At 44.2% G+C, this 26,098-nt stretch overlaps 1 protein-coding gene and 1 long non-coding RNA gene across 5 annotated transcripts in view; one reads left to right on the forward strand and one right to left on the reverse strand.

Moving 5' to 3' along the window:
- LOC135897097 (uncharacterized) lies at positions 1-26,073 on the forward strand. Of its 2 annotated transcripts, XR_010562906.2 has the most exons (7): positions 10-126; positions 538-624; positions 9,945-9,986; positions 10,161-10,297; positions 10,363-10,430; positions 23,491-23,577; positions 25,748-26,073. XR_010562906.2 is itself a non-coding variant. In XM_070521337.1 (6 exons), exons 1-6 carry the CDS (start codon positions 22-24, stop codon positions 25,951-25,953), a joined length of 645 nt encoding a protein of 214 aa, XP_070377438.1. In that variant the 5' UTR covers positions 1-21; the 3' UTR covers positions 25,954-26,073. The 2 variants fall into 2 exon arrangements, 1 of the variants encoding a protein (XP_070377438.1); XM_070521337.1 differs by lacking the exon at positions 538-624 and having other exon boundaries at positions 1-126.
- The window catches only part of LOC135897098 (uncharacterized), a 39,047-nt gene continuing 30,907 nt past the window's right edge, over positions 17,959-26,098 (reverse strand). For all 3 annotated transcript variants that reach the window (XR_010562908.2, XR_011507187.1, XR_011507188.1), the window contains 3 exons: positions 23,756-23,829; positions 18,664-18,729; positions 17,959-18,134 (listed from right to left, as the gene is read on the reverse strand). This is a non-coding gene — a long non-coding RNA (uncharacterized lncRNA). The remainder of the gene's footprint in view (positions 18,135-18,663; positions 18,730-23,755; positions 23,830-26,098) is intronic.

Raw genomic sequence — 26,098 nt, forward strand, 5'->3', positions numbered from 1 at the left:
GACAGTTGCTAAGCTAGAAGCATGGCGAGAATGAAGCTTCTTGCTTTGCTTCTGTTTGCCGCTTCCTTAACTATGCTGGAAGCCACACTTCGGTTCAGGGCTGGATGGCCTCTCATATTTTTGGTGGTAAGATTTTGTTCGTGTTCTTGAATTTGCAAATTTGGTTGAAAGGAACCCCTTATGCGTGGCTTTCACTTCGGTAGTCATTGTGATCTTTGTCAAAAGAATGAATTTTTCCATGCCTATCTATTGTTCTCCTGAACCTATGTTCTCCTGAATGTTCTCCTGAACCTATCTATTTCACAGACAATTGGCATGGTAAAATGCGCAGACAACTGACATTGGCATGGATAGATTTTGGCTCATCAGAAGAAAGTATTGAATTTACCTGTCCAATAATTTGTTTCTCCGTTCCCTTCTGTGTTTCACAGTGGGCTGCGTCGGTATTTATAACCGTTGCGGTCACTAACGTTTTTGCTGAGTTGCTGTTTTGTAGAAACATTGCAGATGTTTTTATTTATCTCTATATCTCTCCAGAATTAGGTCTGCAAGCTGGTTATTTAAGCAGGAGCAGCAATTTCGTTTTAACATATTGGGAGGTGGCGGGGATTCTTCTCGAATAAGGTAAGACTGCTGGTAAAACTGATGAAATTTGCTGATTTGATGACAAATTTTTGAAGCATTCCGCTACGTCTATGACTTATCACTGAAAAAATTACATTCGGGCAATTAGACATCTGCGTTTTTGCAAAACACGCGAGATGCTGTTGCAATATTGAGTATCTGCACTTGCTTGCACCTTTTAAAGTGAGCTAGTTCGTTTGCTATTGGTGGTGTCAAAATAGTGTGTTGGTATAGATAACACGTAAACAAACAATGAAACGAAGAGAATAGCAAGCTGAGGGCAATTTTTCTGCCACTATAGCTATTTTCAATGCAGCAGTGTTGTTCGATGTCAGTTTTTATGTATGCTTTCGTCATTTTAATAATACGTCGCCACGATGGTAAGAGTGACTTGCTGCCTTCAATCACTCGTACCACTGCTGACTACTGCCGTTGCCCGATTTCTAATTGGCTATATGTGGGACGTTATTTTGATTCCAAATTACGAAACTTCCTACAGCAACCAGAAAGGCAGACGCTTGGATGGAGTTCACTTCCTGATCAAAACCACCGTGAGCAGAATTTACCATCTCATTATTTTCGCCAGAGCAAACCCCCGCATATTATTCACGACATTCACTTTCAACTCATGTCCAGGCGACGACAGTCAGCGTTTCTCTTCTACGCCAGCATTTCCTTCGCCGTTATGGGCAACATATGCCTGTGCTCCAAAAAAGACTTCACAGACGGCAGTCAAGGTCAATGAGATTGCGGCTTTTGTTACCGCGACCGTCGTCGTTCATCTGGTCGCATAGTGGCACACAGCAGTTTCTTCCTGTATCAGTGTTGCGCCTCTCCTCAAGCTCCCTCTAGCTCCAGCATTTGGTGGTACTGTAGATGTCGACTGTGTCCTCTCAGTACTGTTTCTATGTGCTTGTACCGAATCTGGGCGGCCGCCCCCAACTGCGTCAACGCATCCTCAATTAGCGAGAAAAGTTTAGGCAAAACATTGCCGGCGATGAATGCGTCTGTGAACCTTGCCTCTTCGTTTATATCCTCCTTATTTCTAACCACGTTACTGTAAGCTGCTCTTTGGTTAATAAAGTGGCAAAACCCACATCGTAATATAGAAGTTAAGTTGCCTCCCTGCAATTATACCACAATGTTTCACATGTCGACGATACTTCTCTGTCCTTGCCAGCCCACCTAGTTTAGCCGAAGAGTAGTTAATGCACTAGATCCAACATTTCACCCAGGAATATCAGCCGCTTTTCCTTCCCTGCTAAGAGCTATAGAAAGTACATCCCTACCGCAATTATGATGTGTCGAGCCGGGAAGTAAAAGAGAATGCGAAAAAACCACTGGAAAATACGTCGCTCACAACCGTTACTTGTGGTTCGCTTCATAACAGATTATAAGACGTATGAACGAACTATCCAAGCAACAAATATTTATATCTATCGTTGTGTTCGCCAATATATTGACTCGTACACCAAGTGTCGGCGATGCGAGCTTAAGAGCCATAATGCTCCCATGATCAAAGCAGTGTCCATTTCGAACACGTTCACTTGAACATTTTGGGTCTCCTGGGGCCATGACACTGTATTAGTTGCCTATCCTTTCTTTTATTTATTTATTGCGATCGTGCACAGAGGCGGAGCCCAAGCAAGAGAGCAGCGTAAAGTGCAAAAATAGGGCATCTCGCCATCGAGCAATATTATTGCAGGGGTGCTAAATTTAGGCAGACATTCCATTGCTCCGCAGTGTGTGGAAGGAAGGTTTTCTGACTTGCTTGTCTTGAACAAAATACGGACGCACAACGTGACGATATTTTCGATGGAAGAAGCAAATATGAATTACGTGCCAGACCAAGTTTGCCGCTGTTGAAGAAGAGATAAAATAATCTCGCTCTTGCTGTTTGTCGCCGTGCCGGGAGCAGATCAGATTGGAGCTGCCGTATTATATTATATGCAGAACACGCAGTGCGTTATCAAGATAAAGTAAGGGTTCAAGTAAGTCAGCTAAACTACATCAAATAAGCAAAGGCTTCATTACCCACCACCATCATAAAGCGGTTATAACTTCATTTAGTGTTAATTGGCTCACTTTCCCTTCGGGCTTACTCAGAAGACACCAAAACGTCAGGGGTGATTCTCATAAAGACAGTAAAACCTTTTTGGCAGATCGTTTAACCTAATAGGCAGCTCATCTTTATCTCTGACAATTTCAGCGCTGTCACGCTGCTTTGTCTTCCGCTTTCGCATAACTGGACGCTACAAGTGAGTTAGCTCACTTGGTATCACACACTTACATAGCATAGCATACAAATAGCATAGCACCTCCGGAAGATATAAGTCGTTCTGCAATAGCAGAAAAAGCCGCAGATTATATCGTGAAAGGTATTAGGCTGGGTTAACGTGCTAACTTTATTTACGCTGCAGGGACAATGTGGATCACAAAATAATTCATTGTGATACTTAAAAGCAGCATACCAAACCGCGTATATTTAGAATATCTTTATGTGAAAAGCACAATTTGCTTCCTTCATCGGTTGGAACATATCTATCTATCTATCTATCTATCTATCTATCTATCTATCTATCTATCTATCTATCTATCTATCTATCTATCTATCTATCTATCTATCTATCTATCTATCTATCTATCTATCTATCTATCTATGTATCTACCTGTCTGTCCGTCCGTCCGTCCGTCCGTCTGTGTGTCTGCTTGTCTGTCTGTCTGTCTGTCTGTCTGTCTGTCTGTCTGTCTGTCTGTCTGTCTGTCTGTCTGTCTGTCTGTCTGTCTGTCTGTCTGTCTGTCTGTCTGTCTGTCTGTCTGTCTGTCTGTCTGTCTGTCTGTCTGTCTGTCCATTTTGCCATCCATCCATACATCCACCTAACCTCTTATGCCGTCACAGTGGCCCAAGTTGCCCACCTGCTTGTGCCACTAGTAATGTGGTCGTGGTCTTGATGTCGTCACGTTTGTTTAATTGCGGTCATTCTATCCTCGGGATGTCGCTCTCATCATGCCATCGTCTTTAGGCCTTCTCCTCCGATCCAGTGACCCTATTTGTCTAATACCTTGAGCACTCACGTATGGGCTTGTGGTCATGATGCCGTCGTGGCCTTTGCGTGGCTGTCAATCCAGGTTTGTCATACGACTCCCCTGAGTCCATTGTCGTCACGCCATCGTTGTCATACGGCTATCGTGTGTTCATTGGCCAACTGCCCTAGACCTGCCGTATTGGTCATTCAATTGTCATTGCAGCTGCGTGATCTGAGTGTCATCTTGCTCTCGTCGTCACGCCCTCTACTCTGACCAGGCTTGCCAAGTTCTCTAATATTTTGGGCCACTAGGTATATGTCTGTGCTTGTTATGCCGTTATGATCATTCCATGGTGGTCGTTGTTGCCTACTCATCCGCCTTTCGTCATGCCGTCATCATCATGCAACACACTCATCCTCACGTTGCCCTTTCATCTTCGTGGCACTTTAGTAACGTCACGTCCTTGTCGTCCTGCCGCCATCATACCGCATGCGTCATTCACTCAACGTCACGTTTTCTTGGTAATATATTGTAATCAGATTGTCATCTATAAATGGTCATTATGCCTCCTTTGCCATGCCATTATCTTCACACAGTCGGTACTATGCCTCCATCGTCAGGGCGTCAGCGTAATTATCTCGTGAACATGCCATACCGTCACTCCAACTCCCCATCTGATTCTCTCACACCATTGTCCTCACGCCGTCGATACAATCATGGTCATGCCATTGTCACCATGCATTAGCCATCTCCTTGTCATGATGCCATTTTCATGCTGTTGTCACCAAAGCATCACCTTCTTAGAGCAACTATCCATTCGTTGTCATGCCCTCCTCTGGATGCCTTTGAGCGTCGTTCCAAGTCGTCGCTGTAATTTCGACATACGACTCTAGACATTCTGTCACAGCCACAGTGTTCTTTAACTATGGTCATGACTTCTGTATTTTGATCCCATTATATTCATGCCGTCGCCCTCATACTACGCTCGTCGATCAACCAAATTCATTCCTTGTTAGTCACTCTATTGTAATCATGCTGTTGTCATGCAGTCATCATTATGACGCTGTTGTCATGACAACGTAGTCACTGCGGTGTCGTCCCTCTAACGCTAGCATGCATCCGCTATCACACCTTCATCATACCAACTTCGTCTTGTCATCGTCATCATTCCGGCTTCTTCATTCGGTAGTCGTCATACCGTCGTACTCACACTATCGCGCTGACGCAGACGTAGCCCTCACAATGTCCTTACGCCATCATTGTCACGTTGTTGACGTTGTACCATTGCCATAATTTAAAGAATAGAGAGCGCATTGTCGTCATATCGTTGTTGTGCGCCTTTGTCGTTTCATTGATGTAATTGCCCCATCATTCAATTGTCACTGCGTCCGCGTCATACAGTCGTCACCACACCTCTATGCTTAAGGAAGACCTTGGCAAACGAGTGTCATATCAAAAAGGAATTATATAGGAGTATGTGGCACATAGCCGAACCAAGAGAAGTCCCAGAATCACCACTACATGTGTTAAAGAAATGCGACTTCTGAAACCTTGTCTCTTGCTAAGTTGCTCGATTACTGTTCGCGTTACCATCGAGAGACATCGTTAGATAAGTTCTGCCGTATTTTTTTTTGCCGTACAGTTGCTAATTATTTTAGTTTCTAACCGAATGTTTTCATATATTCACCATTTACTTTAATTGTAATATATGACAATATAGAAAAACACATTTTCCTACGGTCTAAATGACACGTGTCAAGTGGGGCCAAGGGGCAAAATTGGACGTGATTGGTCGCAAAAAAAACGTATACACCAGTGTCAGAACTGTTCACGCATGTTCATTACACAAAGCAGCTTCATGTGCCCCTGTCCAACACACCTTGATTTCAGGAGATACGACTGCATGACGCAGGCGCAGTTTTCACTGTGCCACTAAACTACTCTAGGCAAGTGTGGTTCACTTAACGTACACAAGACTTTATGCAATTCTTTAACAATTTCTCACACATCGGGATATTTGCGCCCTTAACTGGCGCTGCACGTACAATAGTTCTTACGTCCATTTTCTGGGAGACTCATCAATTCTTACAATGGAATGAGCGGAGACTGCCCATTTTCGAATTTTTGCGAGTATTTTCGAGCATGGTTGCCTTTTGACTTCTTCATCACGTTCTTGGCCGTTGGGTGCCGGTAAAGAACCTTGGTAAAGAAATATGTATTGGGCCTACAACATAAGATGGAAGTGTTCTACAGTTCACATGTAACCTACTATGGGACTCAATTAGCACACATAAGGACCCGTAGTTGTTTACTGAAAGACAGCAATGCCAGCATAAGAATGATTTATAATAAAAAAAGCAATTTCGCTCATTCGCGAGCGACTAGTCTTGGCGCAAACCCAATCACACAAACCTCCACATGAAAGAAGTGAGAATTCGAAGAGATATCAAGGCAATGTCAAACACAATCACTAAAAAAGCAGCTAGCATGTATATTAAATTTATCCAAGAAATTTTCTCACATGGAAGGTTCCAAAAAATACTTCAGCGGCTCACGGGCTTCAGTGTTAGGTATACCGAGGCCTCAGTCACGAGGTGCGGATATGAGTAGAGCGTGTTGAAGGTACAGTCAGCTATAGCCTGCGTTCCAAATATTGTAGCAAGTGTGGAAGGTGCAGTACATGCATCAGTAAGAATGAATAGCACGAACAACCAGATACATGCTGTGACAGCAGGGTTTTTGGTATCTCGCGGAGTGGAGGTTAACATCCTTGCTGACTAGATGGATAACCATTGCGTACCCCAAATAACGAGCAAATCGAACGGTTCCGTGTACAGAACAACTTATGACTTCAGTAATGCCACGATGTTTCTCATGGCAACATTCTTATCACCCCGACACGCATACATTCTGGTTACATGACGTCACAACGTACCAAAGCCTGGACCGTAGTAAAAAGGACATATATACACTGTATCTCTTACTTGTTTAACAAGAACCTTGTTGATATATTAAAGCGAAGTTTGAAGAATATTTGTATATTAGAATGCTTATATAAAATAGCTTGGCAAATCAGCAAGAATTTATGACCGCCACTCAGCCACTGGAGTGTGTGCAGGAATACACCTATCTAGCTCAATTACTCACATGGCTACCTGATCGACAGAAGAAAATTACAGAAGAATAAATATCGCTGAAAGGGCATACTGCAGGCATTACGAAATCCTGACTGGGAGCTTACGACAAGAAAAGTATGCAGTAATCTTATTCTACCACTGCTAGCATATGGGCTCCAAGCCTGAAGCTTTACAAAATAAGCTCGAGAATATTTTATGGGCCCGTGCAAAGAGCGAAGGAAGTTATGTTGAACTGTTGCCGTAAAGCTTGATTACACGAAAAAAGTTTGGCGTCACGTTAAGAGCGAGGAGCATGATGGAGATACAGGAATTGATATTCTAGTCAACATTAAGAGGCAAAACGTGAATCTGAACAGGCAATGAGTAAGGCGTATGGCAGGTAAGTGGTCGACCATTAAAGTCACAAGAAGCGGGCCGAGCGATGGGAAGAGCATTGCGAGGCAGGACATTAGACATGGCGATAAAGATGGGGAAATTGCAGGCATAAGCTGGAATCAGCTAGCGAAAGACAGCGGTAATTGGATATCGGTTGGAAAGGTAATATGTCCTGCAATATAGATAAAAATTGAGGGTTTCTGCTACTGCTGCTGCTGCTGATGGAGACGGTGGTTGTGATTAAAATTAAGGTTTAAAACTTCCACGAACGCGAATTGTGTGTTATGACCAGCAAAGTACTCGTAGTGTGTGTCAATTGATGTCTTGTTTGCGTATGACAACTGTACAAAGACATAAAGCTAAGCTAGTTGGTAAGGATTCATAATGCAAAGAAGGGGTAAGGCGTGCAGACACGGACACAAGAGAAGTGGCGAAGCTGACGGCGCTCGTCTTCACTTCTCTTGTATCCGTACCTGCACGCCTTACTCCTTCTTTGCATCAAGGACAACTTTACCTTACGCAAAATATAAAGATACAGAGTTATGTGTGTTGTTCAGCCGCACACACCTCATGAAGGAAATGCGAGATTCAGTGGGATCTTCACTCACTCTGATAACATTTCATTGAAGCATTCGAAGCATTCGGGGCATTTGCGCATTGCCACTGGCTCTGTTCCCGTTACTGGCCAGTACTAGTTGACTGGGTAAGCTTAATTATGATATAAGCAATATATAGGCCTTCAATCGCGTAAATGTTGCGATAATGTAACACACACACACGTTGTAATAAACAGCTTCTTTCGTTGATTTAAGCATCACTCTTTTAAAACAACGTTAGCTCCTATGCCCTGTTCGTTTGTTCTTCTAATTTTATGCTGTTGTACATTGTGCTTTCAGCAATGTTCACTCAGTGCTTTGTTTTTGGCGATGCGGGCTCAGTCCTCCCATGACGAGACGTCAAGACCTTACCTCAACGTCGCCTCGCGGGTCTGCTGGACGGCCCAGTGTTGGTAGTTGTGGTCGAAGCTGTGTAGAGCGGTGACCAACCTAAGTGGTAGGGTCTCAGAGTATAACTCGTTTTTGCTTTGGGCGTCACATTACCGTAGCATGTGTTTCAGTGTAGCTATGTCATGTTCGCATATATTACGTGTGTCTTCTTTGAGTGCTTCAGCAAATATCCGCTTGAGGTGAAATGGGTTCAGGAAGGTATTTTTGTAGTTTAGGCTGCGCCGCCGCTTGTACCCTATTTAGGTGTTTGTGTGGTGGTGGGAATGCACCTGTGGCTTGTTGGCACATCTTTGTGATGTTGCATCTGGTCAATCTCTCTCGTTCGGCTCGGGGATCTTCCCGAGAGCCCGGTCGGGCGTGGTCCATCGGCTCTCTCGCGCTCTGCGGTGGGCTACATTGTTGAGGTTGGGGATGCCTGGTCGCCCATGTTTATGGTAGAGGTGAATCATACATTTAGATTCAGAATGTCCTTGGGGATGCATCGTCCCTTAAGGATGTTTTCGGGTTTGGGCGAAATGCGCCTTTTGGCAAAGTTTCTCACCGCCGCCTGGGAATCGCTCCGGACGGTGTTGCAGTCCGGATTCTGAAGACCAGGGCGATGGCTACCTTTTCGGCTTCTTCTGGATATTGGGCTACGAGGATACACGCGTTGTCGGTATTGGAGTCGGCATCCTTTACTGCTAGAGTGAAGCGTCGGCAGTCAGGGTGCTCCGCGGCGTCGACGAAGCGCGCATCGGTTTCCCTGCCGTATGATCGGAGGGGGGCTTTGGCTCTAGCTAGTCTGCGACTTTTGTTGAAATCCGGGTGGTCGTTCCGGGGGATGGCTTAAGCATGTAAGGTTTCTTGGATTCCCTTGTTATTTGCGCTTTCTGCCTGTATTGTTTGTGGTACATTACGCCCAGTCGGTCGAAGAGGTATCGTCCAGTGTCGCTCTTTGTGAGTCTTTCGAACTAAGATATGCGTTATGCTTCAGTGATCTCCTCGAGCTATAAAGGGTAAAGTTTCTTTTCATATGCTGTACAACATGTGCGCTGGATTTTTTTAATGAACTCTGCCTAGTGACAAATAAAAAATGCAGGATAAGCTGCTCGCACAAAGTACTGCTTTTTGTGCAATATAAGCAATACTAATTCCCTCACGAAAGAAGCAACACAAACCGAAATAGCCCAGTCATTCAGCAGCAATCGGCATGATCCTGCCACACAGATAAAGCACTAATAGTAAGAAGAGTTTAAGAAGAAGGAGTAAAAAGTGGTAAGAAAGCTCACAGGGAAAACTTGCTGTGGCAGTAAATGACTGTGGTAGAATTTTCGATGAATTTCGGTACGACGTTCCTGCTCCCTGTAGCCAATGCACTTAATGTGTGCGTGCGTACACTGAGATATTCCGCGAAAGCGCAGGATTGATCCTGCACTGAAAAGGGTACTACTGTCAGCTCACTCAGGTGAACCTTGCACAACTGGGTAAGGCGTTTCATGGCACTGAAATGACTGGAGATAACAAAGGTCAGTACATGTGTGAAATAAATTATGTAAGGGAAGTTAAATGTAAAGTACGAGGTCATTTTCGGAGGCATGTGCATATCATTTCCCTTGGAGGCACAGTAGCAGTTTCGCCTTTAAGCTGTCGCTGGCTACGACATGAGCGCAGGCATGCAGCACGAAGTGCAAACTAAACAGAGTCGCTTTCATGTCCAATAAAAATATTTGTGATGACATTTGTGTTCGAGCATTGTACAAGCCACATGTCGTATTCTATTTATTAAATTATACAGCCCCGGGTACATCGAGGACGTAAACATGGCGGATTCCCAAGGGTAAGTGCCTCATTCCATTTGCAAAAACACTTACCTTTCCTCTACGCGCACTACTTACACGCTCAACATGGTTGTGTAAGGCACTTATACTTTTCAATATGCAGGAGTTACATTTTAGGAAGAGGAAAACCTCACATTTGGAAGCTCACATGAACGTATTCCTGCCTGTTTCAGTTTTTGACGACGCCAGAGCCAATATGGATATACAACACCACCGGACATCCTGAACGGCAGTGTGAAGTGCAACAAGTGCAACATATGAACAAAACTTCAGTTCACTTGATCCGATCATATTACGAACACAGTAAAAAGTATTATCAACATTAAAAAGGGAATTTTCTCTCTATATATATAGCCGTTTTTGTTTTATTCGCAGGATATCCGGCGACCTACAAGGAACCTTTGATCTGAAGCACGTGGCACACATGTTTATTCAACTTCCAGGTATGTAGAAAAAGTAGTACTCCGTCTTTGCATGTAATGTTGACTTTGTGGTTTTCTGGCGCAATGGCCAAGTACGGTCAAAGAGCGCCAAATACAAGTTTCTAGGAGCGCTTACACTTTTTACTGCATTTGTGCGACTGATGTACTACAAGATTTCTTGCACCCAATGATGATTCTCGTAGACGCATCTAAGAAAGTGTCATTTCAATATTGATGCGTTCACGGTGCCTCTCAGTCCTAAAGGAGGAGTTCGGCTATCGGCCACTTCTAAGGCCTGCCGAAGTGGAACGTCACCCCCAGAAAACATCACCCAGTAAATACCCATTTGTCGTTTTCCATCAGACTGAAAACCAAATATTAAATGCTTCAGCATGACCCGCCTTATAAGCATAAGCAGTAACGTTAATGATTGGCGCCTTCTAAAGGCGTGATGAAATTTCTTGTGCTGCAAAAATCAGCAGTGTCACTTTTATTTCTGTTGGAACAACTTATGAGCTCCTCAGATGAGTGGCTAGAAGTCTTGCGTTAAGACCCATAGCAAGGTATATGTAAACTGGTAGGGATACTTCCCTACAAGCCCACATATTAGGGAAATGGGGCTCGTTGTAACCGTCGCCATCTACGTATCGCGGGGACAACTAACAGGAACCAAAACCATAAAAAATTACGTCACAACCTTAAATGGCAGTGAAGTCAAGTCCTTAAGCTGCTTGTCGCGAATATTTGCATTTCTTTAGCGTCCGGCAATATGGCCCCTACGACAGAAGTTATCTTTCTTTTGAGGCTGAGACAAGCTTGCGACTTGCCTTAGCTGAAACGACAGCGTGTTCTTCAACTACTATAAGTGGCGTTTTCGTAATATGAACGCAAGTAGGCTCTAATTGACGGCAAATACTCCAGTAGCTGTCTTAGGATGGTGAGCGAATAGGATGGGAATAAAAAACGCTGCCAAAGAGCTTTCAAAATCAACTTCGCTTTTATTCGTCTGGAATAATGCAACCAATATAATTGACCAAGCAAAACATGTTTCAGTGATGAAAAGGGCTATGGCCAGCACACAGCCGTATTGCATTGCAACCTATGCGAATAGGTTTCGCAGAATCATTTGCAATTCCGTGCCACACCATGTATACATATACAACAGTTATCGGAGAAGGCAACATTGCCCCACATTATCATTTAGAAAACATTCCACATACTAATTTAGCTGCCCCTCGGACACTCAGAGCCTGTGTTACGGAGAGTAAACAAACATGTCACGGTGTTTCTGCGCGGGGCGTTCCACATTTATCGTCACAAGACAAGCGCATTTGATGCCGCAGCGTGAACTTTCACAATACCAAAAAACCTGCAATCGCATCTTTTGCCATCTAATGCACTACGCTTCATCACGTAAAATTTGGAGTAAAGCGCACGGCACTCTTTGAAGAAACATGGAAGGAAATAATAGTAATACTTAAAAAAAAAACTCTGACGAAACCACCGCGTTCAAGCGTGCAATTCTATTCCTCGCGACGTAATAGCTGGCTTGCACAGTCTTGCCAAGTCTTGCGCCAGAATCGCTGGTTGGTAGGGGTGGCCAAGAGAGAACTAATAAAGTGTGAAATACAAAAAAATTTCCATTTCTTCTTTCATTGCAGGAAAAATATCTGAAACGCAAAATTTACTCGTATGCCAGTATTCTTATTAGGAATGTTGGAACGATTTCTTTTCACGTAGGTTTTCTAGCTTTTGGGTTTGTACTTCCCTCACCTAGTCACGCTGCAATCGTACACCACTAACTGACGTCCCTGGCGATAGGTTTTGTCGCGCTTTTCGTTCCAAGCTTAGCGACCTATTTAGAGGGACCTTGCCTATAGTCTTATTCTCAGTTTCAATAAAAATTCTCACAAACTTCGTAATTCATTACTTATGTCTTACCTGGAGTCAGGCTAAAATGCGTTTCTAATTATTGACAACTTATCGCCCTTTTTCGCATTCAAATCCGTTTAGGCCGTGTAAGCCATACTTATCCACAAACATCTATATGCGCAAATCAGGGCTAAAATTCGTCAGAAGTATTCAGCGCGTTTTTTATTGCTTTGCAATGCCACATTGCTAGCTTGACCGAAGGCTCCGTGAATTCTAACTACAGGCAGTCCTGGCCTTTATGGCATCATTTCTTTCTGCTTCCTCCTTTCAGTGTTCAAAAGAAACTTTAACGAGCTGAATATACACGCATTGACAGTTATTTGTAGTTAAAAACAATGGACGAGCATTACCCTATGAGAAGACGCACGAGGTATTCATTTGTAGGCTCTTGTAATTCTGTTTATTGTACCATCTTACGGTTGACAAAATGTGTATTGACAAAGTTGTTGTCTTCGTGCACTTGAGTGCCTTTACATATAAAACGAGCTGGCGATTCCGGTTTGCTTGAGCTTTTGCATTGTTGTTGTTGATTTTCACTTTGTAGTAACAATCGTCCCCCTTTTGAAGGCTTGCCTGAGAAAAGGACAATAACGTTTGACATATAGCAGACTGAAGCATTTACAAACACTTCCCTCACAATGTTGAAATCAAGAGAGATTGCGTACGTTATCTAGCCAATTAGTGAACATTACAAGTTTTTCATGAGGGTAACAGCTGTGAAAGGCTGAATAGAACGCATACACCAAAGTGTAGCTTCGACCTGCTTCAGCTGTTGTTAAAATGCCAGCATTGTTTTATGTCGGTATTAATTATTTCTCTCTGATGCATGAATGCACGCAATACACGAAGGTCTCATAAACAAAGTAGGCTTCGGAAGAAGAAGTTTCAAGGTCGATGACATCTGTGTGGGAAATGATGATTTTGGCGTCCGCGTTTGAGCAGTGAGCCTGACTTCCTGATGTATTCGACAGATGGGATGGTACCCTTGTCGAGAGCTCCGTATTTATTAGGCAGCGACCTCTTACAAATATATGCAATCATTCCTTTTGTGCTCGTCAATTTACCCAAGTTCCACTGAGCATGTACAAGAGATCATTCATGATTCTATAAGTTGTATTTTGTGCTGTCCTCTAAGAAAGCGAAAACTAGTGTTAGAAATTAGCTGAAAATTATTGCAGCGTAGAATAATAATAATAATAATAATAATAATAATAATAATAATAATAATAATAATAATAATAATAATAATAATAATAATAATAATAATAATAATAATAATAATAATAATAATAATAATAATTACTGTTATTATTATTATATTAATATTATTATTTGCTGTTAAAAACATTTATGGTGGCCTAAAGAAGCAGACGTTTCAATACAAAAAAAAATTCGGTAGACTATGTGAGCGACGCAAGCGCAGGGAGTACGCTAAACGTCCCATGCGGTCTACAGTCTATGCGCACTATTGAAAACAATTACGTAACCAAATACACAAATAGCATTTATTCAAGCATTAGAAAGACAAGATTCTTGGCCTATGGTAAAACTAGTGGCAGTCGTTGGGCCTGATTTTGCTATAGTGCCTGCCGCCAATTCGTACCTTTGGCCGCAAGATTAAAGAAATTCCACCGCTATTGCTGGCGCCCGCGACTGCCTTGTGTCGTTTGAGCCCTGCACCGACGTAGAAGGTTGCGTACCCCCCGCTTGCTTGAATTTCCTGTGCATGCGTTTCCTACGGATAAGTTCCACCATGGCCAAAGGGCTTGGACATCCCTCTGTCTTGCTTCTCTAGTTACTAGACACCAATTCTGAAGTCTATGTGCTTAACGTGAAGGCACCGTATTCGAGGTAATTTTATGTAGCCGCAACAAATTTGACCCTGAAGACCTTAAAGCTCCTGATGACGACGAGCTGTAGTTTCGTGTACATTACGTAATCTAACATTATGACCTCTCTCAGAGGCAACCACTGCGGCTCAGATAGACAAATGTACTGTAATGCAAAACTACGCCATTCTGAATGTCTCTCGCATAGCTAAATTTAGCCCCAATTCCACCATTTCCAGAATGCTAATGGCTTCATTTAGGCACACGAACAATTTGTGATTGGGTAATTGCTTCTTTCCTCGACAGAACGATATGATTGTAAAGTGCATCACAATTGTTCACGTGTTAGAAACCCAACATATTCGACTTTTTATACAACTGGTGCAAGTGTGGTGGTTTAGTTTTGCTATTGCACTAGCTCGCCTTTCGTACTGTGCCCAACGTGGTAATAAAAGGAGGGGCAGAAACTGGCATCCATTTTTCTTGCTTCCAGAATCTCTGCACGACACACTTGGACTCTGTAGGTCGAATTCGTGAACCCCTTAGCCCAATAAACAAAATTTTGCACAAGATTGCGCGCTTATATGCCCTAATTATGCCTAATTATGAGAAAACGTATGAGATTTAGTAATTATACCTACTATGACTGAGTCAGCTCTTGATGTGCGGCCACTCCTGCTCAGGTCAGCAGATCAACTTCTGGCTGAAGCCGCTCTGAATGACCACAGAGATAATAATCTTCGCTCACAATTTTCATTTGTGCGCGACAGCAATCCTATCTGCGTTTGTGACCCATGCATGAGAAAGTCGTGCAATGCTGTTTATCTACGGAATGCTACCAAAATTCGGCGCGTTGGTAGTACGGTTCCAAGGTATAAGGGATATTTTGGGGGGTTACATACGGTTGTGGTAAGGGCTTCATGCCACCTCTGACACTTTGAGCATTTGAGTAGACTAGAGCAGCAGTTTTGACATAGGTAAGTTAGAGATTGCAGTGCACAGCGTGCTACCGCGCCGAGCTGTGTGCTCTGTTTGAATGCTGGGGTTTTACGTGCCAAAACCACGAATTGATTATGAGGCGCACCATAGTAGGGGACACCGCATTAATTTTGACCACCAAAAGATCTTTAACATGCCCCAAATTTGCGAAGCACAGGTGCTTATCGCCTCATCGAAATGCGGCCACCGCGGTCCGGAGTTCCTGCCACGATATTGTGCTTAGCACCGCCACACCATAGGCGCTAAGCCACCACAGTGAGTATGTGAGCTCTGGTCTACGTACAAATTAAATACAAACAAATAGACCCGTTCAGTTCAGGCACGAGCTCCAAAGTTTTTTTTCATAACCTATACTAAAGAACCAGCACTGGTCAGCCATGGAGATTAGGCTCTGCTATATCTATTCTTACTTTGAGAAATACGCGTCTCGCGAGAAGTCATATGTCAGCTAGTACCACTGATTTGTAGCGTACAGACTGTTTTCGAGATTTTCTTCCTTCAAGGCAGAATTAGTTACTTGAACAGAACCAGAAATATTGCTCAAGAACGACCAACAATGCTTTGCGCAGCAGGAAGTACCAACTACAAGCAGAGTAAGGCCCTCTCTGCGTCGTCTGCATTGTCAATTATTTTTATTCAAAGTGGTATTGCACTTCGAATTTCAAATACCAAGTGCGAACGCGCATCTCTTTAGGTGTTACGGATCAGACAATAACGTCTTGTCTCCCCTTTTGCTTATTAAATTTCTATGTAGCCTACTGTCCAAAAGATGCTGGCTATCACTCAGAATGTTAGCATACGCTGACGACGTTTGCATTATATGATAAGGCACCAGCACAAGCGGAAAAACACGTATTACACGGCGAGTAATGTCTGTAATTCACACAATTTGGTCACTACGAGACCTCAAAGCTTATGAAGGCAATTGCGATTGCGAATTGTGAATACAGCAAAAGGTTACAAAGTTGCAGTTGAAGCCGGCAGGTCAACGCAACGGACATCTCAGGAGATGTCGTTGTCAGCACGTCATACTCTAACCTTGGACGTCAGCACGTCATACCTAACCTTGGACAATGATACAGCGACCGTATGCCACTTCTATTCACTGAAACGGTCGCCAGGTGTACCCTCGTGCAACCATCCTTGTCCACGTGAAATGTGGATATTGTGCCCGTGACTAGTTGGATATCTATCAAATGCCGTTGTTGTTTCCATCAAAATTCCAAGACGAAAATATGAAGTTGTAGACAATGCCGTCCTACATATCGCTAGATGGTTTTCAGTTGCCCACAAGAAAATGGTACAAGAAGGCGTATGTCGGAAAACATCATTTTTGGTTTGCTGGCTAACGTACTTCGTCTCAGCGAGTAGACTACAGAAACACCCCCAAAAAACTGCATGCGGTGCCTTCATGTGACTTTATTAGTACCCTAAAACGTCCAAGTGCCTCGGGCTACTAGTCTAAAGAAACGTTTTTAAAAGGGACGACGTTAGTTTTGTGCTTTGTAGTTAGAAACATCTGATCACAAAATTCATCGCTTTACATCAAGCCCATCGTTTCTTCTACAGACGTATAATCTTTGCTTATTTGGTTATTGAAGTTGGTTTAGAAAAATACCTAACAGTCTAAAAAGGTGCTTTAGGTGAGGCCGAAGCCGGTTCAACGAAATCTGGATGCTTTTTCAATAGCTTCTTTGACGGACGTTTGACCTGTGGTGTTCAACATCCCAAGCAATTGGTCCGTGATGGGTGCAATTCACTACAGAGCTCAAGTAAACTTTGCAACGAGTCGTTTGTACACACAGCCTCGAACTTCGGTAATATTCTACATTCCTGAATGATTCGTCTTTGGACTGCTGTTATTTTAACACTAAAGTATCTTATACAGGAATGCAGGATCAATTTCCTTTACTGGATGTGACGTCGGCGCTGAACGCGCAACATATGCAATCTTCATAGGGACGGCGCCGCCATCTAGGAGCGGTGAAACGAAGTACGGCATCATGACAGTAATTTGCGCCGACAGTGAGCGCTTCGGTCGCCTCACCATTACTCAGGGTAGCGGATGCTCCAGCGTGGTGTCACCTGGTGTAGACAGTGTAGGCCTTGTCTCAGATAGACATTACGTCACGACGCAGTGACCGCGCATGGCTTGTTATTCGCGTCGTATTAGTCTATCACGCTTCGTCACCAACAGTGTGACGCTTCAACACGCATCAGCAGTGATTGCACGCTGCCTAGAGCTTCGTTTGCAATGGCACAAACTAAGAAAACTGCTGCGCTAAACAGGGCAGTGAGGCAATGCCGTTGCCCGGTGGCCTTCACTTTTAACGGCGAGAGACACGCCAGCATGAAGCAACTTGCTTTTGCCTGTTCACGTCGCTCGCTCGAAACCATTCTACTCGCATTCCTGAGGGTTAGCGTGTCGCAGGTCAAATTGCTGCCCAAAGAACACGAAGTCGAGAAAAATGCTCGCACCTTCGCCGAAGCGACACGGCTGCATAATGAACATACATTTATTTTTTGATGTTTGAAATGGGCAAGAGGCGGCAGCCTGCCGACGGAGTGTAATTGGACTGGCTGGGGAGGCAGCTTTAGGTACGGAGTGATTTTCTAGTGAGCTGCAATCCCAAAAGCGTCCTTTGATTGTAATGTGTGTTCGAAGAGGTCCTCATCTGCTGCAATGACATTTGGCATCACATAAGCACATTTTCCGAGGCGTTCTTGATCATGGTATCAGGAATGGTGTTGCAGACTTGTATTATTTCTTTCCTTTAGGTTCTCTGAGGTAGTGGTTGGTGTCCGGTACACTTGATGCTGCACGAGGCAAATGCCCTGTCGCGGGCCAGTCTTGCTACAGCCGCGCTTCTTCATCCATCGCACGCTTGAGAGCAGCACAATAACAGTGCGTAAGCGCCCCGTCACGTCGTATTTTTGTCATATTTTGCGGGCTTTCTTCGTAGCGCTGAAAGAGGACCACGTGAGATATATCATGTTGGAAAGAATTTATTGAGAAATTTCTCAAGGTGCTCTACAACTTTGCGGATCACACTTGTGGTCTGCAGCCAATACTAAAAACTTTAGTAAATAAACATAACTTATTCCTTTGTTAAGGGAAAATAAAAAAAAAATACCCTGAGTAACTCTGCGCCAGTGCCAACATTATGCATTCAGTTCAACTCGACTCTGAAGTGTCTTTCATTATTAAACGTTCGGCTCCAATTACGTGCGACAACTTGCATAATATTTATGGCTAGACAGGCACTAGCGTACCTTCGTGGTAGCGCACAATATTTTAAATTTACTACAAAAACTTTTTATAGAATATACGTTAAATCAGTTCTTGACAATGCGTTTAGGGTTAGCGATCGCCCGGCAGTGGGTGATGCGACATAAATGTATAGGGGACCGAATGTAGCTCTTCGATTTGCATGTGCATAATATGACGAAAACTTCAGCCCGGCCCCATGTAAGACGAAATGCACAGGACCCACCAGATTGCCGTCGACCCAGGCGGTGGTAAATATTTTTTCGTAGCATTTATCATTCAACAGCTTCCACTGAAAGGAGGAAAACATAAAAAAAGGAAATAGTATTCTCAGAAAATAGACCACAAATTTAATGTATCAGAATTGATTTTCAAAACGCATTCATTTTGACAGCGCTTTTTTTCTCCAGGGCAATCCAGGATTGGAATCAATTGGATCGTGCTGTCGTAGATATATCATCTATTACATCTTGGTTGCCTCAGTTAGATATCTTTTTTTTTGCATTTTGAGCCGAAGAGTGTTCGTTCTATGCATGGAGAGTTCTATGAAGAGTGTTCGTTCTATAGCCCTAGGAGAGACCTACGTCACGAAGTGAATAAAACATAAGTTCGGGCTAGTAGACTGGACAATTTCCGCAAAATCAGAGACGAAAAAGAACAGGGATCCAAAAGACACATGCAAGAATGGAACGGAGAGGTGCTACAAGACGTAGAAAAGGCCATGACCGAGATGTAGCGGGACGACTGGGAGGCTCGACGCGAACACGAAGACGACGACAGCGGTGGTGGTCACTCTCCGCTGATGAACAGTAGGGTCGCGCGCCTCGTACAAGCCAAAAATTCCATCCAGAAACGCATGTAAGGGCAAAAACACGATAGAAATCTAAGGCGCAAAATCGTGGAAATAAACAAGACCATCGAAGCACACTGGGCCGAGTTCTGCAATCAGGATTGGGACAAGGTATGCGACGCCATGGACGGCAACATCAACACGGGCAAGACGTGGAAGATCCTTAAGCACCTGCTCGACCCGTCGGGTACGAAGACATCGGCGAAAGCGAAAACGACCAAGCTCAGACACAAGTGCAAAGGAAACATCCGTGAAATGGGTGATGAAATCGTCAAGCTGTACCTTGAGAGACCTCAAGCCGTTGAACGCCGGAACTACTCCGGCTCTCCCAACGAAGACCTCGACAGAGACTTCTCCCAGCAAGAAATCAAGGCGGTCCTGCAGACCATAAAGACCAAGTCGGCTCCGGGCGCCGACAATGTGACCAACAAGATGCTCCGGAATCTGGACGACGACGCAACGAGCCGCATGACAGACTGCATCAACGAGCGCGGGCGGAACGGCGGGATACCCGACGAATGGAAGAGGTCCGACGTGATCCTCATCCGCAAGCCGGGTAAATCCTTACACATACAGAATATGCAGCCAATCTCTCTCACTAAAGTGGCGAAGCACGCTTGCCTGAGTAGAGTTAACGGCTACCTGGAGACAAACTACCTGTATCACAGCAACACGATTGGCTTCAGAAGAGAGCTCTCCACCCAAGACGCCATGATACAACTCAAGGAGCAAGTCATAGACACCACGGGGCGGGGCTTGAGGCCAATACTTAGACTTCATCTAAAGAAGGCCTTCTACAGGGTCAAGCACACGGTCATCCTCGATAGAATCACGCAACTCGGCCTGTGCGAACGAACGTAAAATTTTATCCGAAATTTTCTTACGGGAAGAACAGCCAGAATCAGACTGCACGAGGAGGAGAGTATCCAGGTGGACATGGGCAGCGCTGGCCCACCGCAAAGGTCCCGCGTGTCACCGATACTCTTCAACCTCGTCATGATCGGAATATCGGAAAATGTGGACCGAATAGAAGGCATTATTCACACAGTTTATGCAGACGACATTACGATTTGGACCACGAAAAACGCAAGAGAGGGCGATATGGAGAACCGACTTGAAGGGGTGGTGGAGGCTATTGAAAATCATCTGGAGGGCACCGGACTAGAATGCTCGCCGGAGAATTCGGAACGGCTGCTCTACCGCCTCAGGAGGCTCAGCAAACCGTCCAAGGACGGAGCGGACCTACACAACAGGGGAATCAGATTAACCGCGAGGAAGGGTACGTAGATACCCATGGTCCTAAAGATTAGAGTCCTAGGTCTCTGGATCGAAGCCAGGGGAACAAACACGGAAACTATAACACGCCTGGAAAAAGAAGTCACGGCGACCATTCGGCTAATACAAAGAGTCTCCAACAACGGGAGGGGCATTAAAGAAAGAAACGTCGTACGGCTCGTTCAGGCCTTCGCGATCAGCCACGTCGCGTACGTGGCGGCGTTCGTCCACTAGCACAAGGCTGAGAAATACAAGATCGACGCGCTCATTAGAAAAGCGTACAGAACAGCACTGGGTTTCCGCCAATACACAAGAAACGAAAAGTTACTGCAACTCGGGGTACATAACACGCTGGAGGAAATCGCGGAAGCAGAGAGGATAGCGAAACTACAAAGACTCTCCGGAACTAAGGCGGGCAGAGAAGTCATGGAAAAGATCGGCGTAAAATACCATGGAATGAAGGGCCCCAAAAGGCAGATTCATCGAGACGTCCGAGCCGCAATTAACACGGAAAATATCCCGAAGAACATGCACCCCGTGCACAATGCCGAGAGAAGAAAATGCCGCATGAAAACGATTCTGAAAAACCACGGCGCACGGGAGGTGGTGCTCTTCGTAGACGCGCCGCGGTACCCCCGACACTGGGACGACAATGGTGGTGTCGGTGCTGACAAATGTAACGCCCTCATCGCAATGGCGGTCGTATGCGCGATAGGAAAAACCATGACTGCGGGCTCCGTCTGGATCAGATCGTCGGAGGCAGCGGAAGAAACGGGAATCGCATTGGCAGTAATCAACGGTCGGCAACAATACAGAACAATATTCAGCGACTCCAAGACGGCTATTAGGAATTTCGCAAAGGGCCGGGTCACCACCGAGGCGGCGAAAATCCTGAACCACAGAGCTGAACACTTTAAGAATGGCAAAATTACACCCAAATACTTCAAATGGATCCCAGCACATATGGGAGAATTCACCGTGAATGCCCCTCCCAGCCTCAACGAGAAGGCCCACCGAGTCGCGCGAAAACTAACCCACCGTGGCACGGACAGTGACGACCCAACACCCCGCAACCCACGGCGAAGGGGGAAGGACTGCGGCGGAGGCGATGGAGAAGACGGTGGAGGCGAGGATGACGAAGAAGCGATAAGGGACTAGAGGGACAGATTGTTCACGTGTCATGACATACTGACACACTACACGAAACAAAGATAAGCATGCCCCCGACCCCACAAACAACTCGACAGGTTTCAAGAAACAGATTGGAGAAGATCGCAAACCAGCAAGTTCCGAAACCAAGCACACCTAAACAGAATAAATTCAACACACTGTCCAGAGGCAAGCTGCAAGCTCTGCAAACACGAACACGCAGACATGGCACACATCTTATGGAAGTGCACACAGATAAGATCAGTATATGGAGAGGACAGGGTAGAACGGGACCTTCTCGAGGAACGATGGCTAAGCGCTCTGACTAGCTCGGAACTACACGAGCAATTATGGGCTGTCCAGCGGGCCCGGGCAGTGGTGGAAAGGCTCTGCCTCACCACACATAATGCCCGGGTGGCCTGAGCCCGGGCTGGGAACCTCACAGGTTCCTTTCCGAGTAAAGTTTTTTCCGACTGGTCCGTTCGTTCTATGCCTTGCGATGAGTATTGTATCGCATGCTTTCAAGTTTGCAATTCCGTTCTGCTTAACATTGAGTGTTTAATAGTAGTCTTATTGAATACTGTGTGCTACTTTTGTTTCGTATTTTGAGTCTGTGGTACTGGTGGTTGTAGCATATAGTTACTACTAATCCGTTTTTTCCAGCTACTGAGGAAATTTGCTCATTTTGTGTTCTGCTTGTAAGGGTTTTATTATGTCCCTGTAACGGGAGGGTGTACTTTTTTTCTTCTGGTGAATAATTGCTACAAATATGTATATTTTCAAGGGCTTTATTCGTTTGTGTTTCTCTCACTGTAACACCTTAAGACACGGTGCGTGGTCATAAATAGGCAAAATGAATTAATACATTACGGTTGTATTGTCAAAAATGTCACCGCTGCGGCGGAGATAAAAACCCAATTATCCAGTATCCCCCCCCCCCCTCCCCGAAAAATTTGTGCGGTAACTGCAGCACCTGCCTTTCTATTAACGTGCATCAGTCGAAAGGGAAGTCAGTATTACAAGCGATTCCCGTGTCTAAAAAAGGCGGTAAGCAGGACAACCAAGACGATGATCGGAAAAAGCACGTCCTTGTTTAATGTTATCCTCTCTGCTTGGCTGTGTATATTCTCTGTATATATTTTGTGAACAAATCATTTCCATTGTATATATATATCATTTTATTATGGGAATTTCTTAACATTCTGCTTTATAATCTTTTAACAGGTTAATATTGTGGATGGATACAAATAGGATTAACCGCAATCCTTGTAGATTCACAAGTTAATTTTTCATGTTAATTTGCTCATTCAAGAGCAGGCGCAATGCAGCTGAGACTAGTTAAAGTGCTGGTTCCGACTTTTCATGATCTTTTTGGCATTCATGGTAATTCAACAGCTGCGCTTTATTGAGCGTACCGAAAGAGATATAACCGCTTCGGTAGGTAAAAGAAGTTCTGTGCACTGTCATATTATAGGCAAAGCAGTAAAATTATTATGCAGGGTAGTCCTACTGCAATGTCTAGGTTACTTGACGTCATGGCCACACTAAATGACGCGTTTCAGCTACAATAGGTCATACTTTTATCATTTAGCGCGTTTCCGGGCAAGTGGTCTTGATTGCGTCTGTGACAGACACAATTTAAGTAGTGATAAGACAAAATAAATGTAAATGCTGCACTTAAAACGCGGCGTGTTGCGCTTATTTCTGCACCTAAGACTAAACTACGTGTTTTTGCTACGTGTTTTAGACCTGCACTGAGATAAATGCTTTTTTTTTCAGATGTCCCGTACAATCAGACGGAAGATATATTGTATATGAGTAGAAGGCGAAGATGTGCAGTGATTAAGATAAGGTCCACGCTTCAAGGTTAGTGTTTATACGCTGATTTAATTACCAAAATCTCATTATCCCAATCGATACCATGCTGCGGGGTTATTTGATAGGACAATACGTTTCCAGACAATTTTTGCAGATTTATAAATTATCTTTCAGAATGTTTTATTGTTACGGCTACAAATGCTTTTCAATATTCAATGATACTCACATGAAGTAAATGGAGACCCAATAATTGGCAGAGGACGAACGCCTTTTCAATTGCGCATATACAGTTACTACTATCTGAAAAAATTACGAAATCACACCCGTTTCACTCAAACATTACCGAGAATCGCCTTTCCCCAATAAGCACTACAATAAGCAAAACAAAATGAAAAAAAAGACGATAAAGAGGGTAAGCAACTAACTTTGTTGCAAAAACTTATATACCAACTAAGATAATAGGTATAATATACATACTTATTCTTCGTCCTCAGCCCACTTAGATTTAGTGCAATACGAAAATAATTCGTTCTCGCGTTTGGACTTTGATTTCGTTTATGTATTTATATGTTCTCTGGGGCGAACGCTTACGACTTGATATGGTCGTCATACGTTCAATATTCTTCTACATCAGATTATTTCATATACACTCCTGAAAGATCACTGTAGATAAAGCAGCCTTATGTGATGGCTACCAGTAAATTTGGCACTCGTGACACCTACGTAGTGTAATTCTACAAAAGCTAATTAGTGATAAGATAAAATCTCAGCTGCGTTTATGTAGTTTCGAAGAGCATTATTTTTGGTATGTTTCTCACTATGCCAACATTTAAAATTATAAAGAAATTAAGCACTAGCAATTTGGATGTGCAATTACAGGCTACATGTTCCACATGGGAAGGAAGGAAGGCACTTTATTCCAGCACTTGAATGTAATTTTATAATTTTTAGCTTATTCTTTTGAAGTTATATGGCAGAAAAAAACTGTGCTCATTTTTTTGTAAACGTATGGATTTTGGCGTTTATTGTTGAGTCATTTCTGTGCAATGGTTTTAGTGTTTGCAGATCTAGGTAATATATAGTGCAAAAGAAGTAAATGTTTGTGGGACGGTAACATTCACGTGGATTAGATGGATGGACGGATTACCAGCGAAGCTGTTTAGGCTTCATAAGTCGGCTGCATACATTACAAAATCATACATTATTTTTATACGGCCCCACACTACGTCGACACAAGCGCCGCCGTGGTCACCACACACACATTTTTTTTTTATGCCGCACCACGCTATACCGGCACAAGCGCCGCCACCGTGAACGCACCTCCCGTTCATCTGCCGCAACCGCTGCTGCAGCAGCGCCGACGCCTCCGTCGCACATGCGCTATCACTACGGAAGCACAGGACACGTGCGCAGGAACCACCGCCACGCTCTTTCTCCCTCTCTCCTCAGCCGTCTCTATTGCTGCGGAGCCGTCGCCACATAATTTCTCCCTTGCCCCAACCCATTTCCAATTCAGCTACGCATGTACCTCCGACGCGCTTGACGTTATAATCACAGAAGTGCAGGCTACGTGCACAGGCGCTGTGGCCATACTCTTTCCCCCTCTCCCCTAAATGCCTAGCAGCGCGCGCATTACTGTCAACGGTGCCGAAGCAAGGCGCACAGGGTGCCCCCTCGTAACCTATGCACAGGCTGCATACGCGTGCTAGAATAAAACAGCTTCGCTGTAATACAGGTATTTTGTTTGTGGAACACTTGCATTGGCTGCTATAAAGTTCGTGTCAGTTTGAAAACATACAAACAAAGAAAAATACTGAATAATGCAACATACCATCAGGCCCAGTATATAATAGCGGAGGAACGATTATTCAGCTTATACATAGTGTTCTCATTTGAGAAAGCTGCGATAAACTTCATAGAACGTGGTGACTTCAGCAAGTTTGTGGTCCTCTCTTGGTGACTGCAACGCCATAGGCCTTGGTTATATTTGCAAGCACGCGGCACTTCGCTACAATGTTAAAGCAAATAACTATTTTTAGATGCCGCAGAAGTTATCTAGAAGTTATGTGGATTACTCGTTTTTCAATTTGCATTACTTTCTTTGCTGCAGTAACGGGTAGATACTATTCCATTACTGTGCAATATACATGTTTGCAATTTCTGTTGGATTATGATGCCTGCGAGAAGTACTAAAATGTTATGTTTATTATTCTATTAGGCAGTCCCGCTACCTATGACCTCCGAGTACGGAACTCCTCCATTACCCGGGGTCCCAGCCGAGGCTGCAAGAGAAAATTTAGGAAATACGCACGTGGGTCACATGGTACTTACCAAACAAAGTGCCAGGAGATACTACGGAACATAACGCAACTACTATCTACTGTTGCAGCTAATGCGAATCAGCAAAGCCAGCGTGCTCGCTAGACTTTGCTCCAGCTTTGCGGAGCTGTCTACACTAATAGCGTTTGAGGTTTTTTTTTTCAAGTTATGTTAGCCCCGCGCCCCAAGTTTTCAGTTTCATTAAAATTAAGTCGATGACATCAATGCGTGACGTCCTGAATTTGCACAA

This window comes from Dermacentor albipictus, chromosome 7 (assembly GCF_038994185.2).
Source record: "Dermacentor albipictus isolate Rhodes 1998 colony chromosome 7, USDA_Dalb.pri_finalv2, whole genome shotgun sequence".
Classification (NCBI taxonomy): Eukaryota; Metazoa; Arthropoda; class Arachnida; order Ixodida; family Ixodidae; genus Dermacentor; species Dermacentor albipictus.

Bases quoted from the DNA above. Each gene is read 5' to 3' on its own strand.
- LOC135897097 (XM_070521337.1), top strand. From the start codon at position 22: ATGGCGAGAATGAAGCTTCTTGCTTTGCTTCTGTTTGCCGCTTCCTTA. The intron at 10,298-10,362 runs GTATTATCAACA...TTTTATTCGCAG, and splicing joins TATTACGAACACAGTAAAAA to GATATCCGGCGACCTACAAG. The intron at 23,578-25,747 runs GTTAGTGTTTAT...TTATTCTATTAG, and splicing joins GATAAGGTCCACGCTTCAAG to GCAGTCCCGCTACCTATGAC.